The sequence below is a fragment of the Lissotriton vulgaris genome, chromosome 3_1, assembly GCF_964263255.1.
Source record: "Lissotriton vulgaris chromosome 3_1, aLisVul1.2, whole genome shotgun sequence".
Lineage (NCBI taxonomy): Eukaryota > Metazoa > Chordata > Amphibia > Caudata > Salamandridae > Lissotriton > Lissotriton vulgaris.
The window spans coordinates 1,935,505,328-1,935,520,657 of NC_141689.1; the positions used below are offsets into that span (position 1 = coordinate 1,935,505,328).

The window sequence follows — 15,330 nt, forward strand, 5'->3', positions numbered from 1 at the left end:
CTTTGAGTGAGGAAGACCTGCTTCTATTGATAGAGAAATGGCTACAGTAGCAGCAGCAGCTGGAGCATCTGCACCACCACCACCACCACCACCACCACAAGGACCACCACAACATTACATTGGTGGTGAAGAAGAAGAGGAGGAGGAGGAGGAGAGAAGGCAGTTCCTGCATGAAGACAATCCCCCATATAAAACTAAGGAGCACTTTATATGGGAGTTTTTTAAAATCCCAAGGGATTTCAAAAAAGTTAATGCTGCAAAGGTGATCTGTCTCATCTGTGGCGCTGAACTTTCCAGGGGGAACCCTGCAAAAAAATATTCATTTGGGAATCACACAATGCTACGCCACATGCAACGAAAGCACCCCAATAACTATTCTGCAGCAGAGGTCAGAGAACTGACCAAAAACCCTCCCCAATCTTCTCCGAGCACCTCTAAACAACCCACTCCATCGGATCCTGAAACTAGAGAGATGGTCCCATGCATCCAACGCCAGTTTGGAGAATACAAGATAACTTGTATATTTTGTGGGACTACCATTTCTTATGGGGAGCAGAGCATCAAACTTATAAACCGTGCTGGAGACAACCACCAGTGCCGAAAGGAGCCTTAATTTTTTCCTGTTTTTTTTTGCTCCAGTTGAGCTGTGTACAATTCCCTGTTTTTTGTTTGTCCCCATAAAAAATACAAAAAAATATAAAACTGTTCATAAAAGCCAAAAAAAGTATAAAATGTTCCAAAAAAAGAAAAAAATATAAAACAACAAAAAGAAGAAAAAAAACAGTTCTTATTAGAACTACCTCCAATTTATAAAAAAAGGCTACATTTTTTTTAAACTCTGTTATTCTTTTTTGCCCATGGTACGCTCCCCGGTCCACTCCCCGGTGTGCGTACCAGGCGCTCCCCCCGCGCAAATCGAAAAAAAAAATATTTTTTTTTTGCCCCGCTGGGCCCTTTTATGGCCCCCACATCAAACCTAGGGGGTCGGGGGGTCTATCCTGCCCCCTTTTGGTCATTTCCCTCTTTGTTTTTGCCACCTCTTGTGTCTCGATCCTACCGAGACACAAGATGGTGGCCGCTCCGGACTGTTTTGAATGTTTACAGACACCGAGAGCCAATCAGCTTTCCGCGCGCGAACTCGCGTAGCGCGCTGGTTCGCGCCCTGGTGCGCGTACCGGGGCGCGCTTATAGATATATATATATTTTTTTTTAACCTAAATTACTCAAAATCCACTGGAGCACATATCTTGAGACATAGCAAAGGCACATCGGGCTACCAGTACCTACAATTTTGCCAAGTTTCGTGGAAATCCATTCAGCCATTCGGGCTAAAAGTGAGGTCGACCGCCCTATAGAAATTAACATGGGGAAAACACGTTTTGGGACCCCCCTTTTTTCTCGGCCCCCTCTTCACGAATCCCCCCCAAACTTTCAGGCAAGGACCAGAGGGCCGCGAGGCAAATTTGAGGAAATTTTCAGGCAGATTCCTCAACCGGCGCCAAAGTTATTCCCAATAGAATGTTGCGATTTCCCTATTGAAAATAATCCTAACTATAACTATATATATATATATATATATATATATATATATATATATATATATATATATATATATATATCCACAAAAGTACTCCATTCATCCGAACAGACGTCTCTGACACTCAGAAGTTGCTGTGCACGTAATTTTTGTATCAGCAGGAAAATAAAGCGTTTCGCTTTGCAGCTTGATCACGTTTACAAGTGGAGACCAAACAATTGTCCTTTTACTCTTTCAATTGACATAAACAACGGACTATCACCCAAGTGTGAGAAATAGGTACCAAATACGGCAGACATGTTTAAAAGGGAATTACACCTATAAACAATTAGCAAAATTGCATTCAATTCACATTGCTGAGACTTTTCTAGAGCTTGTTAAATGCCCAAAAGCTTACCAACTCATATTATAAACACAGTCATGATCATATCTTAAGTCGATTGAGCTGCACCAAAATATACGTACATTTTCTACATAGTAAATACGGGTTATACATCTTAGCGGATCACATGTTTGTGTATCTGTGAAATACTATGAATCAAATGGGAGAGCTGTGGAGTCAGTAATATTGCGTTCACATTAACATTTTTTTTAACACAGTTGCGTTTTTACATTATTTTGTACTTTTTTTGCACAATAAAGTTTGATAGCATGCGTTGACTATCGATCATGTTGGACGTTCACCCTAGTGGGTTACGACAATCAGAATAGGCCATGCCCCATTGGGCTAGCAATAATATCAGCATGCTCAACATCACAAGGTTTGCAAAGAGTATGCAAAATGTTCAAAAAGTTCAAAAAGTCCATGCCCCAGTGGGCAAATTAATATAATCCACATAATCGACATTATGAACAGCTCTCTAACACAAAGAATTTTTGAAGGAAATTTGCCTGTGCATTTAGGGCAGCCAAAAGGTCTTCAACAGTCAATTATGGTTAGCTCCAAATTCCTAGTCACACCATTTCATCAATTTTCCCTTTGAAAATAGAATATATAAAAAACTTTTAAAAGAAAGACCTACGGAGGTCCAACTGCGAACAATGATCATAGTTACATTTCATTTACACCATTAAGCAAGATGTACAGCTAATTCCTCAGTTATGTTTAATCCATTTGGGGTCATACAATCAAAATCAATAATGTACCTCGACTCCATTTTGCGTAGAGCAAGTTCCTTGTTTCCTCCACGTACTCCCAGATCCACCCTGTCTATGACCACCATCTTCAACAAATTCTCATTTTGGAAATGGTGATCAAAGAAATGCTGAGCTACAGGATACTGTGAATTGTGATTTTTGATCGCTCTTAAATGGTGTAGGACCCTTTCTTTTGCTTTCAGTGTTGTACTGCCCACATAGCACCTGTTACAAGGACAGATGAGTAAGTACACACAGTACATCGTTTGACATGAGAGTGATTTCTTGATTGTAAACATTCTCCCTGATGTAGGAACTGTGAGCTCTTTGCAGTTAACACTATTGCGACAGGCTTTACATGACCTACAACATTTGAAACCTGGATTGTCTTTGGGTTCAATTTTACTCATAACAGTATTTCGGCTGAGATCATCTTTAAGTGATTTACACTTTCTGAAAGTTATCTGGGGGTTGGGATTCAGATGGGATTTTAGGTGTTGATCAGTCAGGAGGACATGCCAGTGTTTGTTAAAGATCTTCCTGATCTCATGAGCTTGTCCAGAGTAAGTTGTAATAAACCTTATTGTAATATCCTCTTCCCTGATTTTATTGGGATTGAGTAACTCATTTCTGATGGTGGTATCTACCCTCTTACATGCCTGTACAATGGTTTTGTTTTTGTACCCGAGTTCCTTGAAACGATGGCACATAGTATTTTTCTCCAGTTCGTTCGCAGCTTTAGTACTACAATTTCTCTTGGCCCTTAGAAGTTCCCCATAGGGTATACTGTCTACAAGGCTTCAAGGGTGTGCACTTCTGGCATTCAACAGGCTGTTGCCTGCCGTCTGTTTGCGAAAGAGGCTGGTGGTCACAGAATCTCCTTGAATTTCAATCTGAATATCAAGAAATTCAATTCGGGTTTTATGGATGTGTTCTGTGAAGACCAGATTCAGAGTATTCTTGTTCAACAGACATGTGAACGCTCTGGCAGACTCAATGCTTCCATTCCAAATCATAAAGATGTCATCGATGTCACAGGACAACTTCGGTGTTAAATTCAGCTAATTGACTGGTCACCTGCTCCTGCCACCAACCCATGAAAAGGTTGGCATATTTGGGGGCGAAGCAGGTGCCCATAGCCGTGCCCTGTGACTGTCGGTACATCTTGTCATCAAAAATAAAGAAATTGTTTGTCAAACAAAATTCAATAAGTTTGATTAGCATTTTAGAGTGGCCAAGATATGAAATAGATCTGGATTTAAGGAAGTGCTCTACTGCTGCCAGTCCCAAATCATGCCATATGCATGTTGAAGGACTGGGCTATTCTAAGGCCCAGCGGTGCCAGGGGACAACACCTGAAACCTTCGTGGGTTACCTGTTCCGGCGTACAAATCACAGAGACACGGGACACTTCCTTCGGCGTCAAAGATTCAGCGTTTATTTACTGCAGGGATACAGAGATCGCAAGAAGTACAACCACGTGTAGGTTCTGAGAGTCTGCTTCGAATTGCAACAGTGGATGGCTCCTTTTATACATATTTTAGTCATAGCACAACATGACGAACAAAAGGTTACAACTCAGTTCCCACAGTAAACTTCAAAAGGGTCGCTTTCATGTATTCAGAAGCCCGGAACATAATTACAGTAACATCGCCGGTTCCCAACTGTAAAAGTACGTTATCCCACCATTAGGTACATTCCATTCTGGCTGTAAACGAGTTAAGGAAAGAGACAGAAACAGGTACAAGGAAGACAGAAAACAGACAACAGATTGAAAAAAAGTGTAGGGGGCAATATCGGAAGCATGATTGCAGGATCAAAGGATTCGTGCCAAATGCATGCACGACTGAAACAATAGACCGGCACGGCAAGATGAGCCCCGAGCGGAGCCATCTGCCTTTGCAGTGTCATCCCCCTCGTCATAAAGACACCCTCGAAAGAAACACGTGTCTTCCGCAAGAGCTTGGGAATCCCAGGGTCACGAAGCGGACAGTGTCCGTTCGCTGGCTACTTGAGGGCAAGAGACAAAATGGATGCCGTATCTAAAATGGAACCCGTGCGTTCAGATAGAGAAACCCACGAATAAGACGAACGGTTCAGGGCAGCGTAGCAAAAACGCGTACACCCACTAAACTCGTCATTTGCGGTTCATAGATACTAAACTCGTCCATATTCGAACAAGTAAAAAAAACGCCATTACGATTCTCACGGAACCTCAGACGCTCCTTTTGCCCTCATGTAGGCAAGCACTAGTCAATATCAGAATCGATCTCGATGTTCATCAGATCGTTCAGATGTTGCTGCAACATTATTCTATCCATCAATGCTTCCTTGGTAACAGATGGCCGTCTTATACACGTTGTAGCACAGAGGCCACATAAGGCAGGACCACACTGTACACAAAGACAACACGTGAATAGGAATGTCGCAACAACCCCGATGATCATCAGAATCTTCCAACCCCACGTCGACATTAGGCCCCAAAACCATCCTAGTAACGTCCAATCACCTACGTCCACGTGTATGGACTCGGAGATCTTATGCAATTTCGAGATGGCTTGATATACAGTTGGAGCGTTATCAGGAATGAAAATGCAGCAACTCGAATGGATCACCTTGCACACACCACCTCTATCTGCAAGAACAACGTCTAAAACCATACGGTTCTGCAACGTCATAAGCCTATCCGCCTGAAGCTCTGCTGTTAGATTACCAAGAGCACTCGCAGTTATATTAGCAGTCGATTCTACCACACGAGTCAACTGTCTCAGGTTCCTACTATTAACCATAGGTCCCCAAAATGGCAGGAAACCCTTAAAGAAATCTCCTGCTTCTTGACAGGCAGTGTCCTCTTTGCTAATAACGCCTCTCACAACTCTAGTCTTGTGATAGTCCGAGGCAACTGTGAAAGTTGGTGGCAAAAGATTCGCAATATAACAGGTGCCCGAGAAGTCACGGGGCAACCACGTATATGCGCGATCATAACATACAAAGTATGTACTCTTGGCAGTCAGGAAAACAGGGGAAGAGAGCATTAGTAAAACATACGTTTCAGTGCAGGCACTCTTCCCAAGTTGAGCTCGCGGATTTCGACCAAGTCCTTGCAAGCAGAAATTACCAAGGTGGGGTACAATCCAGATCGGAGACGAGCTTTTAAGCTGTCTATCACCCACTGACATACTATACTCAGCCTCACTCAGATCCTTGTATGCTCGCACCTCTTCCTCCGGACTAAGCGATGCATCAAAAATATCTCTATCTAGATCAGCAATCGCTATTGCCAGAGTCTTGTGGTACGGGCCGGGACCAAGACCTGCAGAGCGTGGCTCTCGATGGGGGTAGGAATCTAGTGCACTACGAAACATAGTTTGGAATGCTCGAGCTGACCCCTGGGAGCTGTAAGGAAGAACCAAATACGGAATACCCCTATCCATGGTATGTGGCATTAACCCACACACCCAACAGTTAGTAGTATTCATCACCAACTGTTGCTGATGTAGGAGCTGGACAAAGGAGTTGTTCATGAATTCCGCACGTCTAACCTGTTCATGTTGGGGCAAAGGATGAAAGGAATGTGGAGAAACAGTGGGAATAGAATTCAAATCAGGTGAAGGAGAAGTAGGTGAAGTAGAAGGTAATAACGACTGTATTCCAAAATACACTCCACCCACTAGTAACATAAAAATAGTCAGGAATAACAGAAATAACTGGAACAGGAAACATTTTGTTCGGATAACCTTATGCAATTTGGATCTTGACGCCGACATCCTCTCTACTTCTAACAGCTTAGAGAACGCCATCCTCTAAAAACCGTCCGTAACGTTCTTGACGCACTTCGTTCTGAGTGGCGATTATCAATTCCCAGGAGTTCCCAGGAATCGACAAAAGTAACCGACCTAGTGTCAGGAACCTGCTAAACAGAAGGAAGTACCCGCACGGTCCTACGGTCAACCTGGATGAAAGGTTTTCTTAAACAAACATTCAATTTTAATGCAAATCTCTTAGCTGTACAAAAAGAGGAATACACGTGAAAAAGAACTCAAGAATTAATAGAGGATGCAATTGTTCATAATGTTCGTGGCAACAGCAAGGGGGGTAATATGAATTAAAAAGGTAAAACAAAAAGGGATTTCTTTTATTAGTCTTTGTCACGTGAACGAAGAAAATATCGACTTCTTCCAGGTCGATTCTGTTCTTCAAATAACTGTTCAGATGGCAAAACAGTGTTCGATCGTTCTGATGACAGTTCAGACCTTGAATTCTCCAATGCTGACGATTCAACAGATGTATCTGGCTGCAATGAATTATCTCCTACAGGTTGAGCATCACTAAACGGCACAAAACGTATTGGGGTCTCAGTTTCTGTTGCAGCAATTCCAGTTCGGACCCAGCTATCTGCTGGCAAAGGGATCGGAACTTTCTTGGTGTGGGTGGCATGCACCCAATTCTTTCTGCCTTCCAAACGAACTGCAGTCCTTGTAGCCAGCAGGACTTGGAAGGGACCCACAAATCTAGGCTCCAAGTTACGCTTTCTTCCAAAGTTGCGGGTGACAACCCAGTCACCCGGTTGGAGCGATTGTCCAGGACCCTCTGTCTGTGCCGGTAGAGCTTCAAAGACCTGTTGATGAATTAACCTCAGTTTAGCAGTCAGATCATGAAGATAATCAATTAACATTGAATATTCGAGACTATCAAAGGCCTTAGGCCTCGGGACTCCCCAAATGTTCGCAGGACGGCCGAACACAATCTCATATGGGCTAAGCCCTACTCGAGAGTGCACAGTCGCCCTGGTCGACAAGAGAGCCAGAGGCAAGGCATCAGGCCATGACAGACCAGTCGTCGCTTGAATCTTAGCAAGTTTCAGTTTCAGAGTACCATTGTACCCTTCCACTAAACCTGCTGACTGGGGATGATTGGCGCTATGGAATTTTTGTTGTATTCCAAGGCCCTTACACACACTCTTCATCATACTCCCCACAAACTCACTTCCGTTATCTGACCATACAATCCGTGGCATTCCATACCGAGGAAAGTATTCCTTCAGTAGGACTTTCGCTGTGGACAGGGCAGTATTATCTTTAAGAGGATAGGCCTCAATCCATCTGGAGAACGCGCAAACCACAACTAAAACGTATTTCAGGTTATTGCATCTCTCCATATGGATGAAGTCCAGTTGGATAACCTCAAAGGGACATGTAGGAGGGGCAAAATGGCCAGGTGGAGTGGGGGTGCCCTTGCCAGGATTGTACATTATACATACCATACAATTCTTAACCACTCTCTCAGCACACTTAGCAATACCATCATTCTTCCATACAGGGGACAACAACTTACATATACCTTTCGCGCTAATATGTGACAAGCCGTGAGCCATAGTCACAACGGCTAGCACATATGCATCCGGTAACATCCATCTCTGACATTCCGACAAATCAACCCAACATCCTTGCGCGTCTAACTTTCCCGTGCTTTCTTTCCACTTAGTCTTTTCAGTTTCGGTGGCCTCATTCTGAATCGCTTTCACGCTTTCAACAGTGTCTTCACACATACCAGTCTCCGCCGGCCACCTTACTGAACTCATAACGTACATTCGGGTTGCAAGATTCTTAGCTGTTTCCTTAGCAATCTCATCCGCAAACGCATTACCACGACCAACATCATCTGTAACTTTTCGATGCGCACTGCATTTAATGATCGCCACCTGCTTAGGCAATGTAAGTGCATCCAAAAGATCGTTCACGAGCTGTCCGTGTTGGATCTTAGTACCATGCGATGTCATAAATCCCCTTTCTCTCCACAATCGACCAAAGCTATGTGCAACGCCAAACGCATATTGACTATCAGTAAACACATTCACTCGCTTTCCCTTAGACAGAACACACGCTCTCGTCAACGCAATCAACTCTGCCGCTTGAGCCGAATTCTGACTCAATCTCGCAGTTTTCACAACCGTACTCAACGTCACTACAGCATACGCAGTCGTCACATCACCATTCGGCAACTTAAAGCATGAACCATCAACATACAAAGTACCATCGGGATCTGCCAATGGAGTGTTTTTTAGGTCAACACGACCCTTCGTTTCTTCCTCAGTTCGTAGATAACAATCATTTCTAATTTCTAATTTAAAATATTTCTAGAGCGCAGCGTACACCTTGCGGTTTCTTGGCGCTAAGGGGTTCGGCAACTGAGGGAAAAAGACCAGAAAAAGAGATAAGAGGAGATATTAAGAGAGTTTAAGTGGGGAAGGCCTGGCTGAAGAGGAACGTTTTCAGATCTCTACGAAAGGGGAGATAATGAGTGGCAGAGCGGAGGTGGTCAGGGAGTGAGTTCCAGAATGTTGGAGCCAGGGTGGAGAAGTTGGCCCCGCCCCACTTTTTACGTGTGAAGCGAGGGATCTGAAGAAGGGACTTGGAGGAAGACCGAAGTTCTCTTGCAGGTACATAAGGATTGATTAATGAAGAGATGAAAGCGGGGGCAGTGCCATGGCGGGCCTGGAAGACCATGCAGCCGATCTTAAAGAGGGAACGTTCTTTTACAGGGAGCCAGTGAAGCTCCCTGAGAAGGGGGGTGGAATGGTGATAACGAGGGAGGCCGTATACCAGCCGGACTGCCTGGTTCTGGATAGTCTGGAGTCTACGCAAGCTGTACGCGGGGATGCCATGGTAAAGAGCGATTGCGTAGTCCAGTCGCGATATCACTAGTGCGGCCATGATGATCTTAAGTGCCTGGGGGGAAAAGAAGCGGGAAACAGTGCGGATAGTGCGGAGAGTGAGGAAGCAGGAGGATACCACGGAACTAATTTGTGAATGGAGGGTGAGCTGGTTGTTTATTTTGACACCGAGTGTTTTGACCGTGGTGGAGGGGGTCGGTGCGGGACCAAGAGAGGGGGGCCAGAAGAGAGAGTTCCAGGGGCTGGATGAACCACCAGTGAGAACCAGCTCGGTTTTATCCGGGTTCAGCTTATGGTGGTTGTGGTTCATCCAGTCCCTGATGAATGTCATAGTTAACTGGAAGTTAGAGACAGAGAGAGGAGAAGGGGACAGATCAAAGATGAGCTGGAGGTCATCCGCGTAATTATAAACGGTGACCTCCAGCTGCTGGAGTGCGAAGATGAGAGGAAAGATATAAAGATTGAAAAGTAAGGGGGAGAGAGAGGATCCCTGGGGAACACCGCAGGTGACAGGGAGAGGAGTGGCCGTGAAGTCGCCTAGCCGGACCGCCTGAGTGCGGTCCCTCAGAAAGGAGGAGAGCCAGACCAGAGCTGATCCCCCGATGCCGGCCGCCTTGACACGGGTAAGTAAGATGGTATGGTCCACCGTGTCAAAGGCGGCGGAGAGATCAAGGAGGACCAGTGCCTGGTGTTTGTTCTCATCCTTGCCCTTTCTGAGTTTGTCTAAGACTGAGACCACGACTGATTCGGTCATGTGGTGGTACATCATCTGATTCCATACTAGTCGGCAACAATGTCGCCGGGTTCAGCACATTACAACGCTTGATCTGTATATGACTTGCCAAAAGCGTCAACTCATAACCAGAAAACCTTGCGCTCGTCAAGTGTTGAGTTTTCGTTCGATTCAAGAGAGTGTCAACTGCATGCGGAACCATCACCGTAAGCATATTATCCATGACCAGTCCTGCAGATTGCCGGATGGACACCGCAGCTGCCGCTGCCGCTCTTAGACAACTCAGCAATGCTCTCGCTACTGGGTCCAAGGTCGAAGAAAAATATGCACATGGACGCTGCTTACCGCCAAATTGTTGCGTCAAGACACTCAACGCACAACCTTCTCTCTCGTGAACGTATACTGTAAACGGCTTACTGTAGTCAGGAGTACCTAACACAGGAGCCGAACACAACGCATCACGCAATTCAGAAAAACTTTTCTGACACTCTTCAGTCCATGGCAAAGGAGTCGGAACATCCTTGCACGTGAGGGCTACCAATGGCTTCGCTAGCAATGAAAAATTTGGAATCCATTGCCTGCAGTATGACGTGATACCTAGAAAGGCACGAACATCTCTCTGAGTTGGCACAGTCATTCGAGCGATTGCTGCTATTCTCTCTGTGGTCAACCTTCTTCCCTCCTTTGACAATAAGTGACCTAGATAGGTTACTTCTTGACAACAATATTGTAGCTTAGAAGGTGACACCTTGTGATGAAAGTCACATAGATGCTGTAACAGCGATACTGTAGCAGTTTTGCAAATCTCTTTAGTGTCAGCAGCCACTAACAAGTCATCAACGTACTGAATCAAGGCCGCACCAGCCGGTAACACAAACGCATCAAGTTGACTCTTTAGGGCTTGGCTGTAGATCGATGGCCAGAGAATCCAACGGAAACATTCGTTAGGCCAGACAAAGGTGCACCAGGGAGTTTCGAATGCATGATGGAACTTTTCGCTGCACCAGTGTCCAACAGAAAAGGCTCAACTACGCCCGATGTGGCAACTGCGACGTAAGGTCCTCTCTGATCAACCGGAACTGATGCTACTCCCTCTCTTTGTCTGTGGCTGTCCTAGTAACTGCCGTCAGCATCAATGCCATGCTCGACGTAATAGTCGTCCACATGATACTGTGCAGATCTACCGGACGATGAATCGCGCTGATCAAAGCAATTGTTCGAGTCCGATGAGGACGTAGAACGCTCGTTCTGATTTTGAGAAGTACCACGGCCTCTAGCTCGAGATACCTGTTGAGGACCACTACGACCTCCCCGAGCCGAAACGCCATTATTTCGGTCACGTAGAACCGGACAATTAAACTTCAAATGGCCCTCACCCCTGCAATATGCACACTGATTATACCCAAGCATAGATCTTGGCGTAGAGGAGTCAGTACGCGACTGCGTCCTAGAAGACTGTGATTGCGATCGATTTTGCTGTTGTGAGTCATTTTGATTCGAGCGCGGAGGATACGTTTGCTGCAACAAAACCTTAGTTTTAAGCTCCTTCGTTTTCTTATCTGCCCGATCACTTTCTTCCTTTTCTCTATTTTCATAATATTGAGCCGTGGATAATATTTGAGCAGTGGTCGAAACAGCCCACGAACTTTCGCAATTTTTTCAGTTTGTTGCTTAGGTCAGGCAACAAATTCGACACAAATTTATCAACAAACAGCCGCTGACCTCCCTCAGTGCTCATATCCTGACCACTGTGATCGACAAATGCCTCCTCAAATCTAGTAAAGAAATCGGAGACACTCTCGTCTTTCTTTTGCTTGCACGCAGACAATTTATCCCAATTAACTCTCATTGCTGGCATAAGTGTCTTCATAAGGGTAATTATTCTTTGGGGCAGATCCGTAATGAGCTGTTCAGGCTTAGCCCCACCAACTTGTCGTCCGTCGGCCGCCGCAAGAGCAGCCCAATCACCACCTAACTCAGCTACGTGATTCTCTTGACGGATTTTTGGCCAAATTGGTTGAGGTACTACGTTACCGAACAACATGTCAATATCGGCGAGGTTCATAATAGTAGCATCCACAAGTTGGGATAACTCCTTATAATAACCTGCCGGATTTTTCCGGGGGTCAGGTAAAGATTGTTTCACCTGCAAAACTTCTGATCGCTTCCATGGGAGGTGTATCCAAACTCTCTGGAAGTGTGGCAAAATAGCAGGATTAATAGTAGCATCACCTGGCATCCAAACTGGAGGAACTTCCCGCAAAGGATACTGACCAGGTTGTGCCATCCACTCCTCAGTGTCGTCGTTAAACAATGCTCGAGGTTGTACTGTAGATCGAAAGGATAAGAGACGCTCTAAAGCACGACGAACATTAGTACCCACAATCATACGGTTCGAAAACTGATTCTGGAGTTCAGTCATTTCAGACGGTACATTGTCTACCTCCTCATTATCCCACTCCTCCCGTAGGGATTTACACATTTCCTCAAACACGAATCGTTGTGTGGGCTCATTAAACTGAGAGAACGTCTCAAAAACTATACGCGGGGTATATTTAGCAGGATGCCTAATCCATTTACGCGTCATCTTCACTAACGTCTCACTCTCCCTACCACCAGGAATTTGACTCCGTCTCTGAGAGACATCAGAAACATCGGACCCAAGTATCGGTCCGAACAACGGAGAGTAAAGATTAGCCACAGCATTAGGTATGAGACTACGGACAGAAGGAGAAGAGGAGAGAAGCACAGGGGCAACAACATGAGGACTGAAAGTAGGAGCAGTAGGAGTAGCCAAGACAGCAGAAGTAGCAGGAACAAGAGACTGAGAAGGTATAGGCAGTGGAGCAGTAGGAAGAAGGGCAGGTAAGGGAGCAGGGACAACTTGAGGGACAAGAGGATTCGGAAGGACAGGACCAACGGCAGGCTGACCAGCAGCTGCCGGAACAACAGGTTGAGGGACAGGAAGAATCACAGGAGCCGTAGTATCCTGTGCGTATGGAGGTGGTGATTACAGTAGCTAGGACAACAAAGGGTCCTCTACCGCTTCTTCTCCCTTCTTATCAGAACTCGACGGTAAAACAGGATAACACTTATCCACCGCCATATGTTGCAGTCTAGCAAAAACGTCCTTTTCCTTCTCTTCTATGTCTCGCTGAAACTGCTCTGCATTTCTCATCACCGTAATGATACCTTCCCTCTTATTTTTCTTAATCTGTTTGATTTCTTTCTGCTTGGCCTCTTTGCGCCATAGCCGAAAGGAATCAAACATGGCCGGCCTAGCTTTCTTTTTAAACAATTTAGCTTCAAGATTATCTAAAATTGCAGTTTCTAAACTACCATGAGGTGGCCAACTAAGGACACCATCATCTTTAGTGTAGCGGATCCAATAATCATTATATACGATAGGACCCACTCCATGGCGACTAAAGAGCTCATAGATCGGAGTTCTAACTGGAGGTATCGGACATGAGTCCTCCAATCGGGAATCCGAACCGCAACATTTAAAGAAACCAAACAAAGTACTACGGCCAGGCATCGTGCACACTAACCGAGTTTACAAACTTCAAGCGTTATCGAATTACGATGTCCTCGCAAAAATGCAAGACCCTCGGTTTTTGGCAATTGCAATCGTCAAATAAAACCCAACAACTAAGAACCAACAACTAAGAACCACAAATGCAATGGAACCATGCATACGACCAAGTTTCAACAACAAAGCAAATGTCCCAAAAAAAGGAACCAACAACCAAGGACCGGGAGCGACCCACAAATACTTAACTGAAAGAACAATGGCGTCACCAGGAAGGCCCGTCTATCGTCTCGCTGTACAAAGGTCTACGCCAGGCGCCAAAACAGGTCGACAGTCAGGGCATCAGTCCGTCGCAGCCGTCAGGAGGCGGGAATCTTCGCGGGAAAAGTCTTCGGACCACTTATTTCGACAACAGGATCGATGAAGCGGGGTGCACCTTCCCTCTGAGATTTCACACGAAGTTCCTCATGATCGTCGGGCTTTGGACCGGTACCGCTGATGTTGCCCCACGTTGGGTGCCAACTGAAGGACTGGGCTATTCTAAGGCCCAGCGGTGCCAGGGGACAACACCTGAAACCTTCGTGGGTTACCTGTTCCGGCGAACAAATCACAGAGACACGGGACACTTCCTTTGGCGTCAAAGATTCAGCGTTTATTTACTGCAGGGATACAGAGATCGCAAGAAGTACAACCACGTGTAGGTTCTGAGAGTCTGCTTCGAATTGCAACAGTGGATGCTCCTTTTATACATATTTTAGTCATAGCACAACATGACGAACAAAAGGTTACAACTCAGTTCCCACAGTAAACTTCAAAAGGGTCGCTTTCATGTATTCAGAAGCCCGGAACATAATTACAGTAACATCGCCGGTTCCCAACTGTAAAAGTACGTTATCCCACCATTAGGTACATTCCATTCTGGCTGTAAACGAGTTAAGGAAAGAGACAGAAACAGGTGCAAGGAAGACAGAAAACAGACAACAGATTGAAAAAGTGTGTAGGGGGCAATATCGGAAGCATGATTGCAGGATCAAAGGATTCGTGCCAAATGCATGCACGACTGAAACAATAGACCGGCACGGCAAGATGAGCCCCGAGCGGAGCCATCTGCCTTTGCAGTGTCATCCCCCTCGTCATAAAGACACCCTCGAAAGAAACACGTGTCTTCCGCAAGAGCTTGGGAATCCCAGGGTCACGAAGCGGACAGTGTCCGTTCGCTGGCTACTTGAGGGCAAGAGACAAAATGGATGCCGTATCTAAAATGGAACCCGTGGGTTCAGATAGAGAAACTCACGAATAAGACGAACGGTTCAGGGCAGCGTAGCGAAAACGCGTACACCCACTAAACTCGTCATTTGCGGTTCATAGATACTAAACTCTTCCATATTCGAACAAGTCAAAAAAACGCCATTACGATTCTCACGGAACCTCAATGTATACAGGCTGCTTACGTCCAAAGTAACCAGCGTGAAGGAGGGTTCCCAGTGTATGCCTTCAATGATTTTCAGAAAATGGGTGGTGTCTTTTAAATAAGCCGGGAGGGAGATGACAAATGGCCGTAGATAGTAATAAATATATTGGGATCTGTTCTCCAACAAGGAGCCTATTCCTGGGGGATAGACAGCATTTTTGTGAAGTTTGGGAAGGAGGTACAGAATGGGAATTTTTGGATGCTCACACCGTAAGAATTTATATTCTTCCCACTCAAGTAGCCATCT

General features: G+C 45.4%; 2 protein-coding genes across 8 annotated transcripts in view; both read right to left on the reverse strand.

Moving 5' to 3' along the window:
• CBR4 (carbonyl reductase 4) overlaps positions 1–15,330 on the reverse strand; it is a 232,346-nt gene that overhangs the window by 152,701 nt on the left and 64,315 nt on the right. The gene's annotated exons all lie outside the window — the stretch shown is intronic.
• Positions 4,924–6,474, reverse strand: LOC147728642 (endogenous retrovirus group PABLB member 1 Env polyprotein-like). The gene has a single exon (XM_086963319.1). It carries the CDS (start codon positions 6,472–6,474, stop codon positions 4,924–4,926), a length of 1,551 nt encoding a protein of 516 aa, XP_086819445.1.

Excerpts from the sequence above, each read along its gene's own strand:
- LOC147728642 (XM_086963319.1), bottom strand. The coding sequence starts at position 6,474 with ATGGCGTTCTCTAAGCTGTTAGAAGTAGAGAGGATGTCGGCGTCAAGA.